Below are 22,480 nucleotides of genomic sequence, written 5' to 3' on the forward strand. Positions count from 1 at the left end.
TACATACTATTTCTCACAGGTGATGCACGGGACAAAGTACAACAAAAAAATGTTTGCTGGCATTATAAGCACCATGGGCAGATTAATGCTGTTTAAATGTATTAATAGATTATATTACACACCAGCTTGATTTATAAAGGTGGTACTAAGTACTCATAACTTATAGATCCAGACCTACTAAAACTGTTTATTACTTCCTTACATGAAGTTTGGGCTTCACTGCTCCTTTTGCATATGCTGTGAAGCTTCTTGGCACCATCAGTGCCTTTACTTACAGCTCTTTTGCTAGGATATTGTTTTGATTGGTTTGCTTCTATGCTTGCAAGCCAATTATATTCCATCGGAGGGACACTCACCCTCCTGTCAACAAGTTGTTTTAAGTAAATTAATGGTTCTTTACCTAGATTTAGGTTTATTTTATATTGATGGGGCATATCCTGCAAAATTTACAAAGATTTAGCAACTGTGGCTGGAATGATTCCATAAAGACAATATCAACTAAGTATTTATGTAAGAACTCTGAATGTAAAGTGCTGCTTTGAGTTCACGTAGGCCATTTAGCCAAGTTTAGGGTGGAACAGAGACTCCTGCAGGGTAAATGTGTAGTATGTTTGGTTGTTTGCCTGTTTTCTATGTTATTACTCCACCTGTTTGTCTGGAGCTGTTGTAGTTGTAATGTATTTTATTGCAAAGCATCTTTAAAACCTAAAAATAAAAAGCTTAAAAAATAAAGATTTTTTGGAGATGCATACAATCATATAGCATAATGATCTATTAACAAAAAACTATTGATGTAGTCATGTGTTCATTTAAAGCTGTTTCTTTCATTTTCAGTCACATGCTGGTATAAGAGATATGTTTAAGTAAAATTGCTGTATGTAACTGCAGAAGAGAAGAGACCAGACCAATCTGACTGTGATGTCCAATAGGACTGGCTGGACCTTGCTTTGTGTACTGATGTGCAGTCATGTTGGAATAGGAAGGGGCCATCTCCAAACTGTCCCCACAAAGTTGGGAGCATGACATTGTCCAAAATGGATGTGCAAGTTTGGGGTGGAGGAACTTGACTGGCTTGCACAGAGTCCTGACCTCAACCTGACAGAAGACCTTTGAGATGATTTAAAGTGGAGACTGCGAGCCAGGCCTTCTCATCCAGTATCAGTGCTTGACCTCACAAATGCGCTTTTGGAAGAATGGTCAAACATTCCCATAAACACACTTCTAAACTTTGTAGTCAGCCTTCCCAGAAGAGTTGAAGCTGTTATAGCTGCAAAGAGTGGGTCAGCTCAATATTGAACCCTATGGACTAAGACTGGAATGCCATTAAATGTCATGTGCATGAAAAGGCAGGTGTCCCAATACTTTTGACAATATCCTTTATATATAAAACATATAGTATATGGGCTGTGTATCAGGCTGTTTTAAGTGTAGGATAAAAAAAAAACATGTGTAATATGAGCATTGCGCCAGTCATTGGATTTGTACACATGTGCATACGTTTATGAATAAAAACCTAACAAGGCAGACAACTGTACGCGCACACATCACAATGTATGTGTGAATGTACATTCATGTCCACTTTGTTCATTGACACCAAATGGGCAATTTAAACCTGAGTCATACGTTAGCTTATTGCTGAATGGTCTTTCAGCTGTATTCTTGTGATCTCTGATCTTAAGTGCTGGCTCACACAGGTGCAACCCGACTTACAGCACGACTATGCAAGGTAATCTGTACATGTACATGACTTCAGTGGAGGCTTGCAAAATGACTTCTGTATAGAAGTCAATGCAAGTTGCCCTGAAGTCGTCCCAAAGTAATACAGGAACCTTTTTCTAAGTGGACCAACTTGAGTCGCTCCTATTGGAACGGTTCCATAGTACCTGACAAGTCCCCCTGTGTGAACCGGCACTTAACCTTGTGTCTGACCTTTGTTACTGATTCTGGTCTGTCTGACCTGCTCTTGGATTTCCTGTATATGCCAATGGTTCCTGATTACCTCATTTAACAACTTTAGCCCAGACCTCTGATCAAAACTTTGTTTTCCAACTTTTACCCTTGCTGCTTGCATGTTGCTGACCTCTACTTGTTCCCAACCTTAATCCTGCTTAGGATTTGGTGCTTTCGCTACTTGTCTGTTATTAAATTTTGTCCGTCACCTGACTCTACCTGTACCCGGTGAATCCTTGGTGCATTAACAGCTATACTTCTGCACATCTGATCCTATATCTTACACATTCCAGTGACTAGTTCTTGCACTTAGGCACTTGTACACTTCTATCAGCCTTGTCTTAGCTTTCAGGTTTGCTCAGATGGGAATGGTGCAAGAGGCAACCCTCATCATCTCTGGCTCATCATACAGGTACATGCCACCATGATAGTAAGGAAATGAGAATAAGATGCAATGTGCTTATCGTAAAAAATAAATAGTGCCCATGCATAAAACCACTGACAAGAGACTATTTTCAAAATAAAGATTGAATTGATGGCCTTTGAAGACATACATCTGACTTCAGCTCCACCATCTGTTCTTATAGTAGTAGCAGCAGCTAAGTTGTGTCAATCCACTACCATAGATGTAGGTTGTGTTATTGCATTCCACTGTATGTTTTCTAGTGCTCTTAGCAGTGTAGGAGTACACCTGAGTGCTACTCTCTCACCACCCACTACCCCATCTTATCCCTTTTATCTTCAACCATGATCCTCACAATGTTTTTGACCTGAGGCCTATCCTTCCAAGCTAATAGTATCTATGATCACAGAGACAAGTATAGCACTATAAAATCAAAACATTAGGCACTAAAAAATTATTAGACATTTATAAAATGAAACAGGAAACCTGCACATTTTTTTAATTTACATTTGCTGAAATGATAATTTCCTAACATAGGAAAGAAGTTGGAAAACAAGGGTTTATAACCATGTCCTAATATGTAACGGTTTGGACTGTGGCTTATATTTCAGGTTAATGGTTTAGATTTAAATCTATCTTCTGTTTTCTGTTTCCTTCATATTTTTCCTGATAAGATTAATAACATAATTAAAACAACTACTGGTAATTTACTAAACCAAGCACAAAAATATTAGTAAAACTGATAATTACTGTTCTTTTTAGCAACAGATCAGTTAGACATTTGCTATCACTATTAAAGTTGCAGTAACAAATAAGCTATAGCTAAATGGTAAGCAGTGAGATACTAGTATCTGAAATTAAATCTTTTTTTATTTTAATCATAGTAACTGAAGTGGTAGTAGTATCATTGTTCACCTTTTTTATATTTTCCACAATAACTAAAAACTTAAAACTGGACGGAGTATGTAAAGTAAGAACATCACAAATGATATGACCACATTACTTTAAAGTTTTCTAATTGTAAAAACTAAAGTTAGAGAAAAGTTGGAAAAATGTTTAAAGTATAACAGATCTTTTTTCTTTCAGCAATGGATATAACAGTTTGAACCTCTTTTGTATTGCACTTACTTTCTCTTTGGGTGACAACTGCCACTGTGATGGAAATTTCCCCAAAGGGGAAAGATTCAACATTAAAAAAGTCAGGATATAATCCTTCTCCACTCTGCTATAAAGGATTTCTATTGCTATACAGTATGCGTTCCTGATTCCTTCCTTGGTGACCACTTTGCCAGGAAGAGGAAGCAGGGGATATCCTCTCTTAAGATAGATATACACTATACAATTTTCTTTAGAATTTTTCCATTCAATTTACCAAAACCATATAATAATAGGTCAAACTTAAACACTTTAATTTTGTATGCAATCAGGCAGGCCCTTGCACTGCATAGTTGATGGTAAAGCTAAATGAAATTGAACAACAAAAGTTGTATAGTGTATATCCAGCTTACACAGACAGTAATAAAGACCTGGCAAAGGTTCTAATCTTCTCCACAAAGCAAATATTTTAGTTTAAAGTTACACTTTAAGAAAACTCCAATGAGTTAGGGACACTAAAGAATGCCTAAGGAAACTGATATTTATTTGTGCTTATTTCTTTTTTATTTCATTTTTTTTTTTACTAATTGTGCTTAGTTTTATAAACTAATAGCGTAAAATGTCATTTTTTTCTTTTCATATTTTTAGTACAAATACTACCATATAGTAATTCTCTACAATGTATAGACATCATGGCAATGCAAATTGTTTGTCAATATATTTTCCTTGAAATATAAATAACTACTGTTATTTATCATAAAATCAGTGTGAATAGTATCATAAAAGTGTGTGCTGAAGCCAATCGTGAGTTTCTATAACCAACTTTATTTTACAATTTCTTAAAATGTTAAAGTATTTTTAATATACAGTATCTCACAAAAGTGAGTATACCCCTCACATTTTTGTAAATATTTGATTATATCTTTTCATGTGACAACACTGAAGAAATGACACTTTGCTACAATGTAAAATAGTGAGTGTACAGCTTGTATAACAGTGTAAATTTGCTGTCCCCTCAAAATAACTGAACACAGCCATTAATATCTAAACCGCTAGCAACAAAAGTGAGTACACCCCTAAGTGAAGATGTCCAAATTGGACCCAATTAGCCATTTTCCCTCCCCAGTATCATGTGACTCATTAGTGTTACAAGGTCTCAGGTGTGAACAGGTTCAACTCAGAACAGGCCTCACCATGGTCGACCAAAGAAGTTGAGTGCACGTGCTCAGCTTCATATCCAGAGGTTGTCTTTGGGAAATAGACGTATGAGTGCTGCCAGCATTACTGCAGAGTTTGAAGGGGTGGGGGGTCAGCCTGTCAGTGCTCAGACCACAAGCCTCACACTGAATCAAATTGGTCTGCATGGCTGTCATCCCAGAAGGAAGCCTCTTCTAAAGATGATGCACAAGAAAGCAGACTAAGGACATGGATTACTGGAACTATGTGAGACCAAAATAAACTTATTTGGTTCAGATGGTGTCAAGCGTGTTGGATGGCAACCAGGTGGGGAGTACAAAGACAAGTGTATCTTGCCTACAGTCAACATGTTGGTGACAGTGTCGTGGCTTCCGGAACTGGGGAGCTACAGTTCATTGAGGGAACCATGAATACCAAAATGTACTGTGACATACTGAATCAGAGCATGATCCCCTCCTTTTGGAGACTGGGCTGCAGGGCAGTATTCCAACATGATAACAACCCCAAACACACCTCCAAGATGAACCACTGACTTGCTAAAGAAGCTGAGGGTAAAGGTGGTGGACTGGCCAAGCATGTCTCCAGACATAAACCCTATTGAGCGTCTGTGGGGCCTCCTCAAATGGAAGGTGGGGGAGTGCAAGGTCTCCAGCTCCATGATGTCATCATGGAGGAGTGGAAGAGGACTCCAGGGGCAACCTGTGAAACTCTGGTGAACTCCATGCCCAGGAGGGTTAAGGCATTGATGGAAAATAATGGTGGCCAAAAAAATACTGACACGTTGGGCCCAATTTGGACATTTTCATTTAAGGGTGTACTCACTTTTGTTGCAAGCTGTTTAGACATTAATGGCTGCGTGTTGGGTTATTTTGAGGGGACAGTGAGTTTACATTGTTATAAAAGCTGTACACTCACTCATCTTACATTGTAGCAAAGTATAATTTTTTCAGTGTTGTCACATGAAAAGATATAATAAAATATTTACAAAAGTGTGAGGGGTGTACTCACTCTTGTGAGATACTGTATGTCCCTTAAGTATGTAATGCAAGCATATGTTCCACTTTAGTAGATATCTAAATCTAGATTTTTGTTCTGAATGCTGCAATGTTTGTATAGGTCATACAAAGGGGTTAACCCTGCTTGGAACGGCACAATCATAGTCCAAATTGGCCCCACATGTACTGTAAATCTATTGAAATTATTGCCAGCATAGCCAGTTAAACAAACGATTGCTGCCTAAAGGTATATATTTTTTTTTAAAAGGTGTCTTAAGCAGATGTCTTTTGATTTCAGTGGAAAAACCATCCATTGTATCATTATTACAGCTAATCTTGGCACTTTAAACCTAATCTGCTCATAACAGCTGGAGAAAAAAATAGAGCTCCTTGCCAATTAATATCCCATTTATGATATTCAAGTACAAAATCATTGTGCTTATAGTTAGGATTTGGCAGCTTCTGTTGCCTTCCCATTTTCAAAAGTTTTGACTTGGGGGGGTGGGGGTTAAATCATTGGTCACGTTGTTTTGGTTCAGCAGCTTGACAGACAGAACATCGAGATGTGCTGGTGTACAAACAATCTGAGGTTTATAGGTCCTTTAAGGAATAAAAGTGTGATATTATCAATGTAATAACTATCCTTACACTTTGTAATATTAACTCCATAATAAATGGAGAAAAGGTAACCTTCATGGCAAGGGGAGGAGACAGATGTGACAAAAAGGTTAGACCAGATAAACAGAAAAACACCTTACTGATCTATATATATCCGATGGCCAATATTGCAAATCTTAAAATAACAAAAAAAATTTACTTTTTTTTCCAGTTTTGAGAACATTTCATTAAGGTGAAAGGTTCTTCTATTTTAGATTTAGATAGAAAATTGATTTTAACTGCTTACTCTATTTATTCTTTGGATTTCATAATCGTCAAGATCATTGTTAGCTAGACTGAAGTTTTTTTCTTATTCTTATAGTAGCAGTAGATAAATATTCACCAGTAAGGGGCGCTCTGGTATTACTGAACAACATAGCAATATTGCATTTGTGAATATACAGCTGCCTACTAAGTAGCTAAGTGCCCATAAATATAGATAGATAGATAGATAGATAGATAGATAGATAGATAGATAGACAGACAGACAGACAGACAGACAGACAGACAGACAGACAGATAGACAGACAGATAGATAGATAATCAAAGTATTTTAAGCAATAGAAGATATAATCATTAGAAAAGTACATCTTTTAACTGTATACTGTACTGTGTTTCAAACAATAACTGGATAACACAATAAGCCATAAACTGTTGCACAGTTATGTGTAGTTCGTTTTTATGGTCAATCGAAACTACATAGCATACTATGATGTTTACAATGCATTATCCTTAAAAACAATTCTCCATATATTCATTATTTTAAGAATTTATAACTACAATTCTTGAACATTTAGTACTGTTTAAACCTAGGTTCTAAATACAACCAGCCATGGCATATATATAATTTGAAGCTCGGACTTTCTTTTTTTCCAGGCAATGATAAAGCTAATCACTTTCTATAATAATCTGAATTGGCTAACCACAGCATAGGTTGGAATACAAATAGTGTATGTATGTATGTATGTATGTATCTATCTATCTATCTATCTATCTATCTATCTATCTATCTATCTATCTATGTATATATCTTTCTATATATATATCTACTTCCCTGTTTACTTTCTTTTAAATGGAAATCATGTTTTAACCTAGTTAACTTTTGTATTGCCTAAACGTCCTAATAAATTGTATTTAGAGCTAATGTGTTTAGAGCTGGGAACCTGCTGCAGTCATTGGTTTAATGGGTTCCACTACTTACCATAGAGAATGTTTAACATGGAGATGGGCATCACAAGGAAGCCTATAAGCATATCAGCTATGGCAAGGGACATGAGAAAATAATTAGTGGCATTCTGAAGCTTCTTCTCCAGAGAGACAGCCATGATCACTAATATATTTCCAGCAATGGTTACCACAATAACTGTGACTGTAAGCAGGGCTGGCCAGTTTTTTTCTAAAGAAAAGGAACTTCTTTCCGGAGAAACCTGTGTCAAGTTTTCCGAACCCTGGGTCCAGTTGAAATTGTCAGATATATTAGCTCCTCCTGTTCCAAGATCACTGTTATAAAATTTCCTTTCATGGTTCAATTGGAACAGCGAGCTCTTGGTGACATTCAAAAACCTCTCTTTGTCAAGAATATCCATGCTTAAACCCGAGTTCTGTGGAGAAATGATCTGAAAGAACAGAACGGGGTATCTTTTCTCCAGCATTGGTCTGATTTTAATCCACAAAGGAGAGATTCATAATAGCTGGTCCTGAGTTTTACTGATAAACCCCCCTGTCCATCTTCCTTAGGGAATTGGGCTAAAAGATCCATAGGTTCCCTCCCATGATCAGAGGGTTTAACACAATTTTCTCCGACTCCTTTTAAACTCAGTCATCAGATTGCAGTTTAATTCAATCCAGATTTTTTCAAAAAGTTGATTTGAGGTTATATGGTGTGACCATGAACTTTTCCGCCAGTCCCAGTCATCCTAAACTATAATCCTTCTTCCTTTGTTTTGGTCTTGCACCTCCGGCAGTATCTGAGAAAAAAAGGAGACATAGTAACACCTTCAGTAAAAAATGAGTAGAGAATGAAAATGTTACGTCAGTGACAGCATTTCAATTCCAATATGATTTTCTTAATGTGAAACTCTATATCTGACACATGATCAATAAGAAAAGTCATTACAGCTTGGCAGGTTAATATATTGTTCATCAGCTTGTTAACTCACTTTACAGCTGTGTGAAAAACTCTATTGTGTTTTTCATATTGATTTCGTTTTAAGCGTTTAAACATTTGTAATGAGTCACATTAAGTCAGAACAATATGTTAGAATAACATATAAATACGAAAAAATATTGCGCCAAAAAACAAACAACAAAAAAAAAAGAAAAAACAGAAAAGAACAAGGAGCATACGATAAAAAGTCATCACTTACAGTAGTTGCAGGATGAGAATTCCATGTCAGTCTATTGCCTCTGTTTCTTTATGTTTTTCTATCCTCTGAGTATTCTCTGTGTGCTTCTTCCAACACAATTTATGGGCTTCACATGTTCCTTTCAGACTGAAAGCAGTTCTTGCAATGGGGGGCTTGTTTACCCCTTACTGATCTGTTCAGCTTGTTGGCTTTCCAACTATACATTGTAGAGAAATGCTCCAGAGGATCCAAAAGTCTAGAAAAAATAAATATGCAGTTTTGGTTTTAATTAAAACTCAATTGGCAGCAGCTCTCTTAAACAGAAAGAGCAGTCTGTGTGTGCAATGAGATTACACTGTGAGTTTACCAGGAATGTCATGTCTTACAGAGTGCCTGGTTCAGTCTATCAGACCTCCCACTACAAGCCATGTCATAAACTGCAAGGTAGCAACAGCATGCAGAAAACTGGAAATAATGGGCTACGAGCCTTTCCCAATCTGTGCTCTTCTCTCATCATTTACACAGCACAATGCAAGAATGGCTTGTGTATAGCTGGAAAAAAAATATATCTAAAAATAACCCCATGCAGTGTAATGACGTGGCAAATACTATGTCATTGCATAGACAATACTATGGGTTTGTTCAATACATTGCATTGAAGTTTATTATTATTATTTAAATATTTATCCATATATCAAATATAATAAAACTAGTAAGCGATCTTGTATTACCCTCAGGCAGTGGATTGATGAGTTATTTTATCTGTCTTCAGCAATCAGCTCACTTGTAGTGTAGTAACATGACTTTCATCAATGCAATCCACATAAGCTACTTTTAGACTAAGGAGGGATGTCTGCCACATATTAGTTTAAAATGACTCTGTCTGCGTTTTTGAATATTGAAGACACTCATGACTTCCATACATAATCTTTTGCGTGTTAGTGGCATTAAAGTAGATCTAAATCTAATCACTAAAATCTTAGATAAGCTTTAACATGTTTATGTAATTTCAAAAATTTTCTTCAGTATTTATAAGCATGCCGTTTCATTGAAATAAAGCCTGGTGATCCTGCCTCTAGGATCCTTGTTCGGGCAATGCCTGTTATGGGGTAAAGCTTCACTTTTTAAAAAGTACTCAATCACATGCATGGAATATAAAAAAAAAATGCATTTTTGCTTGCACATGATTGGATGATGGAAGTCAGCAGAGCATTTGCTCATTTACTAAGCTCTGGAGCAACTGCACAAACAAAGGGGACTAGTTTAAGGGACCGCACCTGGACATAACACTGGGGCAGTCCCAGAACCCGGATGGAGTTTACAACGGGGACAGAGGGGGTCAGGGAACATCCTTTAAAGCCGAAGGGGTATAGTACATTCGATGAAGGAATTTGACCTGGATTAGTTTATGTTTAGAAGAAATCATTAGTTTAGGGCTCAGTTTCATGCAATCCTCCCAATTTTCTCTATCAAGGGAAGGGATATCTCCCTTCCAATACTCCCATAGTCTTTCTCCGCAAGATCTTTTTGACGCACTTTAATTGGAGCACCTTTTTGAATGGACTTATCACATTTTTAATGTACTTGGCACTTTTATTAATAGCACAGAGCACTTTATTTAGTTTTGGCTGTATGTATTGCAAGTTTGCACAGATGAAGATGAGGTTTTGTGTCTTGGACATCTTGTATTGGAATAAGAGACACACAGTAGGATCAATAATAACTTTATTTGATTTGGAATTTTTTGTGACACTACATTTGCACGGTTGGTAAACAGAAGGTAGCACAGCTTTTTCCATGTTGCAGATCCCAATTGTTACATGTCCCAGTCATTTTCAGTCAACGTACAGTGCATATGGAAAGCATTTACATTGCTTCCACATATTGATATGCTACAGTCTGATTCCAAAATGGATTAAAATTCATTATTTTCCTCAAAATTCTACAAAACATGCCCCATAAAGACAATGAGAAAGAAGTGTATTTGAAATCCTTGGAAACTGTTTAAAAAGAAAAAATGAAAAAAAATCACATGTGCATAAGTATTCACAGCCTTTGCAATGACACTCAAAATTGAGCTCAGGTATATCCTGTTTCCAATGATCATCCTTGAGATGTTTCTACAACTTGATTGGAGTCCACCTGTGGTAAATTCAGTTAATTGGACATGATTTGGAAAGGCACACACCTGTCTATATAAGGTTAACAGTGCATTTTAGAGCACAGACCGAGCCACGAAGTCCAAGGAATTGTCTGTAGACCTCCGAAACAGGATTGTATTGAGGCTCAAATCTGAGGAAGGGTTAAGAAAAAATTCTGCAGCAGGTCCCAGTGAGCACAGTGGCCTCCATTATCCATAAATGGAAGAAGTTTGGGACCACCAGGACTCTTCCTAGAGCGGGCCACTGGCCAAGCTGAGTGATGAAGGGAGAAAGGCCTTAGTCAGGTAGGTGACCAAGAACCTGATGCTCACTCTGACAGACCTCCAGACTTTCCCTGTGGAGTGAGGAGGACCTTCCCAAAGAACAACAATCTCTGCAGCACTCCACCAATCAGGCCTGTATGGTAGAGTGGCCAGATGAAAGCCACTCCTCAGTAAAAGGCACATGACAACCCACCTGGAGTTTGCCAAAAGGCACCTGAAGGACTCTCAGACCATGAGAAACAAAATTCTTTGGTCTGATGAAACAAAGATCGAACTCTTTGGCCTAAATGCGTCATGTCTGGAGGTAACCAGGCACTGCTTATCACCTGGCCAATACCATGAAGCAGGGTGGTGGCAGCATCATGCTGTGGGGATGTTTTTCAGCAGCAGGAACTGGGAGACTAGTCAGGATCGACGGGAAGATGAATGCAGCAATGTATCGAGACATCCTTGATGAAAACCTGCTCCAGAGCACTCTGGATGTCAGACTGGGCAGAAGGTTCATCTTCCAAAAGGACAATGACCCTAAGCACATAGCCAAGATAACAAAGGAGTTGCTATGGGACAACTCTGTGAATGTCCTGGAGTGAATGTATAAAAAAAGAAAAAGAAAAAGAAAGACTAAAGCAAAGTCCCAGTGAAAATTTCAGTCCATGAATAAAACGTGTTAAACAACATCCATCCGTGTGAGATATCAGTGGCAGATTGCAGAAATGGAAACCGTGAAAGATCCTTCAAAGAATGGGCATCCGGCTCCACACCCAAGTGAGTAAATAGCTTTCTTACCAGCTATCCGTGACCACTAAATCAGTAGTCTCACCCAGCACAGGGATAACGGTCTCCCCAGGATCCTTAATGGTGTCTGGAACCACAGCTTGACCGATAACACTATTGTATCCAGCCTTTGAAGCAGCTGGTATGCAGGCTACTTACTCACTTGGGCGTGGAGCCGGATGCACATTCTTTGAAGGATCTTTCACAGTTTCCATCTCTGAAATCTGCCACTAATATTTCACACGGATGGATGTTGTTTAACACTTTATATTCATGGATTGAAATTTTCATTGGGACTTTACTTTAGTTTAGTTTTTTTTTTCGTTTTCTTTTTCATTTAAATATTTGAAATGTTTGGAATGTTGTTATTCCTTTTGCGCTGCACTTATTTTGTATATATTCACCTATTTTGAGTTTTTGTATTAGACTCTATGGTGCTGGTAGCTTAGTCTATCCACTCTATTTACATATAGTTTTATTCCTTAGTTAAATTGTTTCTAGAGCAGGGTGAGCCTTTGGGCTTCTTTTTTCACAATGTCCTGGAGTGGCCCAGCCAGAGCCCAGACTTGAGCCAGATTAAACATCTCTGGAGATATCTGAAAATTGCTGTGCACCGACGCTCTCCATCCAACCTGATCAAGCGTGAGAGGTCCTGTAAAGAAGAATGATTGTAGCTTTTAGCATCATACTCAAAACCACTTGAGGCTGTAGTTGGTGCCCAAGGTGCTTCAAAAAAGTATTGAGCAAAGGCTGTGAATACTTATGTACATATGATTTTTTTCATTTTTTATTTTTAATAAATTTGCAAGGATTTCAAACAGACTTCTTTTAAGTTGTCATTATGGGGTATTGTTTGTAGAATTTTGAGGAAAATTGTGGAATAAGGCTGTAACATAACAAAATATGGAAAAAAGTGAAGCGCTGTGAATACTTTCCGGATGCACTGTATCAGATCTTTACTCATTAACTTCTAAACAGATATGCAGTCTACAATAATGCCTGGAGGGAGAAATTAACATTTAAATGTACATTAAACTTGAACTAATAACTTGATTTAATAAAAACCAAATGTTCTTGCATCTGCTATTACTGGCTTAATAAAAGGTGCTGCAGTATTATTTAACCTTGTGAGTTCCGGAACACTAGACTAGCTTGCAAATTTTGGATCTGATTGATGCAGTTACAGTAAGGTAAATGCACAGAGCCCCCCCCCCCCCCCTCCCCTCGCCCCTCCTTAGCTTCTTCCCTGTTTCCACTTGCACCTAAAATCCCAGATCTCTTCTCACTTTCTATTTAATGTAAAAATGCTATGTCCGCTCACACCTATTTCCATATATTTTATCGGTGTATATTATTCCCCTTATGCACAATCTTTTTTGTTATGCTGCATCGTGACTTTTCTGCTTGATCATTTTCTGTATTGTGTTATTACTGTAGCACATTTTTGGATATGGAAGTGTTGAATAATTTTTTGTTCAACCACTTGACCACTGGGCACTTAAACCCCCTTCCTAAGCAGACCAATTTTCAGCTTTTGGTGCTTTCACATTTTAAATGACAATTACTAAGTCATGCAAAACTGTACCCATATGAAATTTTTGTCCTTTTTTCTCACAAATAGAGCTTAGTTTTGGTGGTGTTTAATCACTTCTGGGTTTTTTATTTTTTTGCAAAAAGATGGGTATGGCTGAGTATGGCTGGGGGTGGATGGGATGGCTGAACATGGATGGATGAGTATTGTGGAATATGGATGGCTGTGCTTGGATGGGTGGATAAGTATGTCAGAGGGATGGCTGAGCATGGATGGATAGATGGATGAGTATGGATGGTGGGATGGATGAGTATGAATTGCTGAGTATGGATGGCGGGATGGCCGAGTTTGGATGGAGGGATGGATGAATATTGATGGCGGAGTATGGATGGAGGGATGGCTGAGTATGGATGGTGGGATGGACGAGTATGGATGGAGGGATGACTGAGTATGGATGGAGGGATGGATGAGTATGGATGGAGGGATGGATGAGTATTGATGGCTGAGTATGGATGGTGGGATGGCGGAGTATGGATGGGGGGTTAGATGAGTATGGATGGAGGGATGGCTGAGTATGGATGGCGGGATGGATGAGTATGGATGAATGCATTTGAGGTGAACTTCAGGGGTGGACTGACAACTCATGGGGCCCCTGGGCAATAGGAGATCATGATACCACCAGATTTAAAGAAGGCTGCTGTGTGGCAGCCATTTTTATGACTCAGCATTAATGGGGTAGGGCCATGTGGGAGAGGTGCTGAACTCAGTGATATGCAGTGGCAGGAGACTTATAGCTGGTGACCCAATAAAGGTACCAGGAGCCTCTCACAGGGCTAGGGTTGCCTCCTTTTCTTAGTGGTGCACTGCAATTTTGTTTTGTGATATACACTAAAAGGATTGTAAAAGAGCTGGGACACCTTACAGTGCCCCAAGGAGAGCAGTAATGCAGCACACTACACATGCTACAGTGAGCAGTGGGTGTGGCTAAATTCTGTTAACAAATGGGAGGGGCTTATAGGTCCTAGTAAAACAAAACCCAGGCTTACATATACCTATAGAATGTGCTTTGATTGCTGTGCCTTAAGCAAGAGTGCCACAGACACATATAAACCTCAGCACAATCCGTAAAAAAAAAAAATGCCTCTTCCATTTCATATGAGAGAGCTAACACATATTTCAGCCTTCCTTAAAGAAGAACTTCATTAAAATAGTCAGGGACTGCTTAGCAACCAGCAGCTGTTAAGGCAATGAACACTTTGGTGAGAAGCATACAATGTACAATATAGTGTGTGTAGTGCAGGAGCCTGTAAGTCAGAGTGCAGAGGACTGGGGTGTTCAATGCACAGAGTCCTAGGTCAGGATTATGTAATAAACAGTTGGGGACGAGAGTACACAACAAAAAGAGTGTAGGAGTCAGAGTAGTGTAACAGACAGTGTAGGGAGCAGGAAAGTACAAAATGCAATACTCTTCCCCACTTTAACCTTTCAGCAAAAGTCCCCACTCCTTCTCCTCCAAAAGAAAATCCAGAACTATTCTGTATGCTCACCCCTCCCAACTCAAATGTTTGCCCCCCAGAACAAATCCCCCCCCCACTCAACACAAATCCCCCCACAACCACCCCAAAACTCCCTTCTAGTACAAATACTCTTCCCCTCCAAATATCACTCCAACAGAAATCCTCCAGTCCCCCTTCCAGCACAAATCCTTCCCCCACCGCAAATTCATCCTCCCAGTACAAACTGACCCACCCCCCCAGCACAAATCCATTTACACCCCCACAAATCCCCAGCACATATCCTCTTCCTCTTCCCTCCAGTACAAATCCTTCCCCCAAATTTTCTATCCCAGCTCCACCCCCCCCCCCCTCCCAATTCCTCCTCCCAGAAAAAAAAATTCTCCCCACTTCTAGCACAAATATCCCCTCTATATCTTGCTTCCATTGGAAATGCTCTTCTCCCTCTACCTCAAACCCCTTCATCAAATCTCCTCTCTGAGCACAAATGCTCTGTGCATTTTGAGCACAACTTCCCCTCCCCAAATCTTCCTTCTAGTAAAAATGCTTTTCTTTTTCCTTCTAGCACAATCCCCCCTTCACCCCCAACCCTTCCCTTCTAGCACAGATCTTGTCCCCTTCAAAATTTACCCAACAAAAATTCTCTTTGCCCCCTAACCAAATCAATCCTCCCAGCACAAATATTTGTTACCTGCCCCCCTTAGGCCTCTGGGACACCCTTGTATATTTCTTCATCCTAGCGTGTACTCCCCCCAAGTGTAATCCGCCCCAGTGTAATTCCCATGGTGTAAATTCCCACAGTGTACTCCCCCCAGTGTAATCCCCAATGTGTGAATCCCCCCAGTGTAAATCCATCAATGTAAATCCCCTGCAGTGTAATCCCCCTGTGTAAACCCCCCCCTGTGCAAATTCCCCTCAGTGTACTCCCTCTTTGTAAATTCCCCAAGTGTAATCCCCCAGTGTAATCACCCTAGTGAAATCCCCTCAGTGTACTCCTCTCAGTGTAATCCCTCAGTGTAGTCCCCCTAGTGTAATCGCCCCAGTGTACTCGCTGCAGTGTAATCCCCCTGTGTACTCCCTGCAGCGTAATCTGTCTAGTTTAAATCCCCCCAGTGTACTCTCTTGCAGTGTAAAGCCCCCAGTGTTCTCCCCGCAGTGTAATCCCCCCATTATAATCCCCCCAGTGTACTCCCCGCAGCGTAATCTGTATAGTTTAAATCCCCCCAGTGTAATCCTCCTAGTGCAAATCCCCCCAGTGTACTCCCTGCAGTGTAATCCCCCTAGTGTACTCCCCACAGTGTAACCCCCCAGGGGTACCTTCACAGTGTAAACCCCCAGTGTTATCCCTTTAGAGTAAATCCCCCCACCATAACACCCCCATGTAAATCTTCTGCAGTGTACTCTCCCCAGTTTAAATATACTTTCAGTATACATCCCCCACTGTAATTTCTCCAATATAATCCCTCCAGTAAATACCCCCAAGTGTAAATCTACCCAATGTAAACCTCCCAATACAGACCTCAGATCAGTGCAGCTCTTTCTGGACAGATGGCCCTCCTCTTAGGCCCCCCTCTTGATGTGGATGTAACGTCATAGTGGAGGAGCCTAGTCTCTCTTGGCACACTGCAGCTCTTCCTGCCTGCCTGTCTCAAGTCACTAGAGGGGCTGATTGTGGCACGGATCCCCAGAGGAGATGCTGGGCAGGTGCACAGAGTAGCGAGGCCCTGGGGGGTGAATAAGCAAAGCCAAGTGCCAGAACTTGTTCCGACACTAGGCTCCAGGACTCCAGCTTGGTTCTGCGGGATGCCAGGAATGGGGCCCCCTACTGACCCCTGGCCTTTGGGCAGTGTCCGAGTGCCCTAATGGTCAGTCCACCCCTGGTGTACTTGTGTCTTACTCATGTAGCACAAACTGACAAGTTTACATAAATGCTTGCCCTTCCACACTACTTGTGCTTACCTTTTCTTGTCCCCCTGCTAATTTATGCACCCATGGGGATGAAGACGAAAAGCCCTGTGTAAGCTCCTTGTCACTATGGTCCAAGCTTAAACATGGCTAATCCCCATCCCCTATTTGATGACATTATTGCTTTTCCCACCGCTGGAAATAATGCCCAATTGTTTTTACTTTGAGTAAGTGAACTAATATTATTATACACAACAAGAGAAAGTGGCTATTGAAGTTCACCTGCTTTGCAATGCATGGGTTAATCAGAAGGATCTGCCCGACTTTTCCCAAACATTCCAAAATGGATTTTTTTATAACTAACAAAAATATTACAATGCAAGTATTTAATGCAAAATTACACTGTAAGGAGTATTAACAGATGAAAGATAAACTAGCAGAGTACAAAATATTGTGAAATATATACACAGTAAAACCTTGGATTGCGAACATAATTCGTTCTGTAAGCATGCTTGTAATCCAAAGCACTTGTATACCAAAGCGGATTTCCCCATAAGAAATAATAGAAACTCAAATGATTTGTTCCATGACCATAAGTCCTTCAGTTTATAGTCCATATAAAAAGATTATAGCAATGTGTTGTGCAACCATAAAATGTCCATCCACAAGGGGATTAGAAGCAAAATCCACCAGGAGCTAAAGAGTATAAAAGAGAAGAGAGGCGCCTCTACGTGTAGCAATATGATTACATTTAATGAAGGTACAACATTTAACAACTCACATGGTTGATGATTAAAAGAGGCACATCTAAGTATGCAGGCATCCGGGGTAAACCTGTCTGCCATCGTGATCTGCAAGACTACCCTGCAAGAGAGCGATCTAAAAGTGAGGCTTGAACCACTTATGGAGGGCAGCCTAGAAGCAGTGGCATTGCTAGGCGGGTGCGGGGGGTGTGAGCCGGGAGTCTGCACTGGGGGGGGTCTGCACTGAGGGGGGTATCTGTACTGCTGGGGGTGTCTGTACTGGGGGGTGTCTGTACTAGGGGTGTCTGTACTGGGGGTGTCTGTACTGGTGGGTGTTTGTACTGGGGGTGTCTGTACTAGGGGGTCTGCACTGTGGGGGTATCTGTACTGCTGGGGGGGTCTGCACTAAGGGGAGTGTCTGCACTGAGGGGGGTCTGTACTGAGGGGGGTTTGTAACTGAGGGGGGGTCTGCACTGAGGGGGGGTGTCTGTACTTCTGGGGGTCTGCACTGGGGGGTCTGCACTGAGGGGGGTGTCTGTACTGAGGGGGTCAGCACTGAGGGGGGAGTCTGTAATTCTGGGGGGTCTGCACTGAGCTGGGGGTGTCTATACTGATACAGGGGGGCTGTCTGTACTGATAGAGGGGGGTCTGCACTGAGGTGTGGGTGTCTGTACCGATGGGGGGTCTGCACCGAAGTATGGGTGTCTGTACTGAGGTGGGGGTGTCTGTACCGATGTGGGGTATGCACTAAGTTGGAGGTGTCTGTACTGATGGAGGGGTCTGCACTGAAGGGGTGTCTGTACTCAGGGGGAAGGTTTATACTGAGGGAGGGGGGTCTATATTGATGGAGGGTGGTCTGTACTTAGTGGAGGGGTCTGTACTGAGGGGGGAACTATAGTTGGTGGGGGGGTGACACCATTTTTTTTGCACCGGGTGACACCCACCCTAGTGATGCCACTGCCTGGAAGTGACGACATCAATGGCAATGAGGAGGATGATCTATGTGGACATCTTTACCCCATATGCCTGCATACTGAGATGTGCCTGTTTTAATCATTAAACATGTGAGTTTCTAAATGTCGTACCTTCATTAAATGTAACTGTATTGCTACACTTATGCCGCGTACACACGGTCGGAGAATCCGTCGGAATGCGTCTTATCGGACCGTGTCATCAGATAATCCGACTGTGTGTGGTATGCATCGGACTGATTCCGTCCGAATCTCTGTCGGACCCAATTTTTCAACATGTTGGAAATATTTCCTGACCAACTGGGCCGGTCGGACCTAATCCGATCATGTGTAGCGAATTTTGATCGGACCAAGTGCCACGCATGCTCAGATCAAATTCCTACATCAAAGCTATTGGCTACTAGCCTGAATGTAGTCCCATCGTAACGAAATTACGTCACCGCGTTCTTGGCAACCGCTAAATCAGACAACTTGGCCCGACCGTGTGTATGCAACAGTTTCGGACACAATCCGTCGGACTAAATCCAACGGACAAAATCCGACGGATTTGGTTGGCAAAATCTCCGACCGTGTGTACGTGGGCTTAGAGGAGCCTCTCTTCTCTTTTTTTTATCATTTAAGATTTTATTGAGAAATAAGGAGAAAAAGAACATGGTGCACAAATTGCACCAAGCAGATGCACCTGCATGGGTATTTGCTATATATAATATAATATAATACATTTTAGTTATATATTCTGGATTTGTTCATTTTAACCAGTGTGCATGTAAATTAAGCACAACATATTTGAATAAAGAGTTTTCCTCATGAAAACATAATCAGTGCAAAATTATTCAACTTGGTCTGTGACGTAACTGTTGACAAAAGCATTTTGATCAACGACATCCGCTATCACGGTTAACGCTGAGATTGGTTAGAAGAAAAGAAGGAGGGTGAGGTAAAGGTATATAAGAAAGGGTAAAGTGAAGAGGTCAGGTAATTTGCTATCTGAGTGCTGTCAGTAGCTATTGGCAGGTGGAGATAGGCGAGCAAAGGAAGCATTGGGGGAAGAGTTCAAGGTAAGTGTCTAGCGGCTTCAAAATCTTGAGAATACTTGAAGATCAGCCAGGGTTGCCAAGTTTTGTGGAATCTTTTCACAGTGCCCTTGTCTTGGGCTAGGGTATCTTCCATTTCATAAATGTCCCCTACTCTGTTCAACCACTCCGGGATGGAAGGGACAGGGATGAGATCCAGTGTAGGGGAATCAGTGATTTGGGCCTCTCTTCTCTTTTATACCCAGTTGTGACATGACGCTACTTGTATATCAAGACATCACTTGTATATCAAGTCAAAGTTTATAAAAAAAATCTTGCTTGTCTTGCAAAATGCTCTCAAACCAAGGTTTTACTGTATACAGTATTTCACAAAAGTGTGTACACCCCTCACATTTTTGTAAATATTTTATTATATCTTTTCATGTGACAACACTGAAGAAATGACACTTTGCTACAATGCAAAGTAGTGAGTGTACAGCGTGCATAACAGTGTACATTTGCTGTTACATGGACGGACACACAAAAACATGTTTGCATCTTTGAAAGTTCGCAATGTGAACATTTGTATTTAGGGAACTTACTATATAAAGATCGAACTCTTTTTTTTTTTTTCACACTCTACCAATATAAATAAAATTTATGTCTGAAATGCTTTATCTAAACTAAATAGTACAGGTACTTGCCCATTCAAATGCAGAATAATAGCAAAACTCGCAAACCAAACTAACATATTATTATTATTATTATACAGGATTTATATAGCGACAGTTTATGCAATGCTTTACAACATTAGGGCGGACAGTACAATTACAATACAATTCAATACAGGAGGAATCAGAGAGCCCTGCTTGTTAGAGCTTATAATCTAGGAGAACATATGGCACAATACTATTGCATACTGGACCCAGGGGTGGACTGAAAACTCATGGGGCCCCCTGCAATAGGAGATTATTGGGCCCCCAGGCAATAGGAGATTATGGGCCTCCCAGGCAATAGATTATGGAGCCACACAGTATACACACACACACATACAGTATACACACACAGACACACAATATACACACACAGTATACACACAGAGAATATATACACACACTGAAAAGGTACTAGAGAAGCGGGGCAGCTATAATATTTGGATTTAAAAAAAAAAAAAGATTTTTACATACTGTTCCTGGTTTTATTGAAGCTGTCAACCCTGATGGGGCCCCTTGGTGGCATGGGGCCCTCGGGCAGTGCCAGAGTGCCGAATGGTCAGTCTGCCCCTGACTGGACCCTTTGTTTAAGGCTTCATTAATAATACTTTACACAAGGCAGCCTCTACTAGAGCAATATAGTTTGAGAAATACAGACTGTCCTACAAGCAAGAATTCAAAATATCACATAACTGTGTGATAGGGATATAACTACGGGTTCATTATGTTAGTCATGTCATATTTAAAAAAGGGCGTATGTGGAAAATTAGAAAAATACAAGTAAAACTATTTAAAGTGGAACTAACTCCTCTTACTCTCACAAGAAAAAACTAGGCTCCTAGGAGGAGGTAGGAGGTAGACCCTTTGCAAAAATCTTTCCCATTTCTCCTAGCAATTATACAGTCCTGGCCCACTCGTGACATCAGCAATATGCCTGAAATATTGCTGTACCGGAGCAATATAATTGTGCATGAGCGATAGTCACATCATTAGTGGCCACCCAATGGATGAAGAAAGAAAAGGCTGGGCTAGAAGAGGTGCGGAGAAGGTGGCAGTGCACTGCAGCCAATGATAAGGACAGAGGAGCTGTCATTGTTTTAGGGGGGCTAACTTAGAGGTAAGTCTGCCATAATGTTTGAGTACACTATATGTACTTGCACAACATAGCAAGAGATGTCACTATTCAGCCAGGTTACAGTTCCACAATTTATAATCACCTTAGCTTTTATAAAATCTTAAATGACAAAACACAGGCACAAATCCATATGTGGATCTGTTGTTTCCCTAAAGCACACATCTCAGATAAAATCCATACTAAACAGTTGCCCATTTTCTTGGAATGTTATTAGTTAATACGTGGTAAGGATGCTAAAATTGGTCCTATGAAAAAGTAGTAATTTGTTAAACATACAGTATATGTCCTGTTGGGCTGTTGATGGATAATTCTTTGGATTATGTCTACATTTTTCCTTCTTACTATGATATGTCACACCATTTCAAACAGTTTTTATGTTTTATGTTTTCTCATATATGCTGTATTATTAATCCTTTAATAAAGCAATCCCGATTGTTAAAAAAAAAAAAAAAAAACAGTTGCCCTTTTGGGATTAACAGTACCATCAAAAATGAGGACAGGGTCATAGTAAAAATAGAATTTAAATAAGTCCTTTCAGATAGCTATATTTTCAAGAAAGCTATTGGCTTTACAGTGCTTATTTAACATTCTTTGTTAATATGATAATAAAAGAATTAACAAAAGATGAATCAGACTGTAAAATATGAACCATTATAAATTGTAAAATATGAACCATTATGATAAGAATATCTACAAAGAGGTTGGAAATAAGAGATAGGAAAAGCTGAAAGTACTGTGTAATAACCTATATACATATTTTTCTTCTTTCCAATGATAATTCCACTATCAAAGCATGCTATATATAGAGCTATAGACAAAATCAATTAGTGTATAAAAGACAATGAATCAGAAAAGCAAGCAGAGGACAGAGAGTTTTCTGTTATCAGAAGATTCACAGGCAGATGATTTTTCTGTGTGAGCTGGATAACATTCAGGTGCTTTTCCATTTAACTGAACAGAAATTGCTTGAAAATAAGCCATGCCTTGACAGTAGTGAAGTGCAGCACTAAAATATTGTAATATACAGTGTTGCCATCACTTTCAAATAAAAAAAATGAATTTATTCATCCCAGAAGTATGCAATCTGCATAATTGTCTCTATAATTTGGTCAGT

General features: G+C 40.0%; 1 protein-coding gene across 1 annotated transcript in view; it reads right to left on the reverse strand.

The window, feature by feature from the left end:
- HTR2A (5-hydroxytryptamine receptor 2A) overlaps window positions 1-22,480 on the reverse strand; it is a 187,493-nt gene that overhangs the window by 95,153 nt on the left and 69,860 nt on the right. The window contains exons 2-3 of the mRNA XM_077483254.1: window positions 8,664-8,898; window positions 7,499-8,264 (exon numbers count right to left, since the gene is read on the reverse strand). Of these exons, the coding sequence (XP_077339380.1) occupies window positions 7,499-7,949 (451 nt within the window). The 5' untranslated portion in view covers window positions 7,950-8,264; window positions 8,664-8,898. The remainder of the gene's footprint in view (window positions 1-7,498; window positions 8,265-8,663; window positions 8,899-22,480) is intronic.

The sequence above is a fragment of the Lithobates pipiens genome, unplaced genomic scaffold, assembly GCF_037356315.1.
Source record: "Lithobates pipiens isolate NorthernLeopardFrog02 unplaced genomic scaffold, aLitPip1_a1.2 Scaffold_16, whole genome shotgun sequence".
In the NCBI taxonomy this organism is placed as follows: domain Eukaryota; kingdom Metazoa; phylum Chordata; class Amphibia; order Anura; family Ranidae; genus Lithobates; species Lithobates pipiens.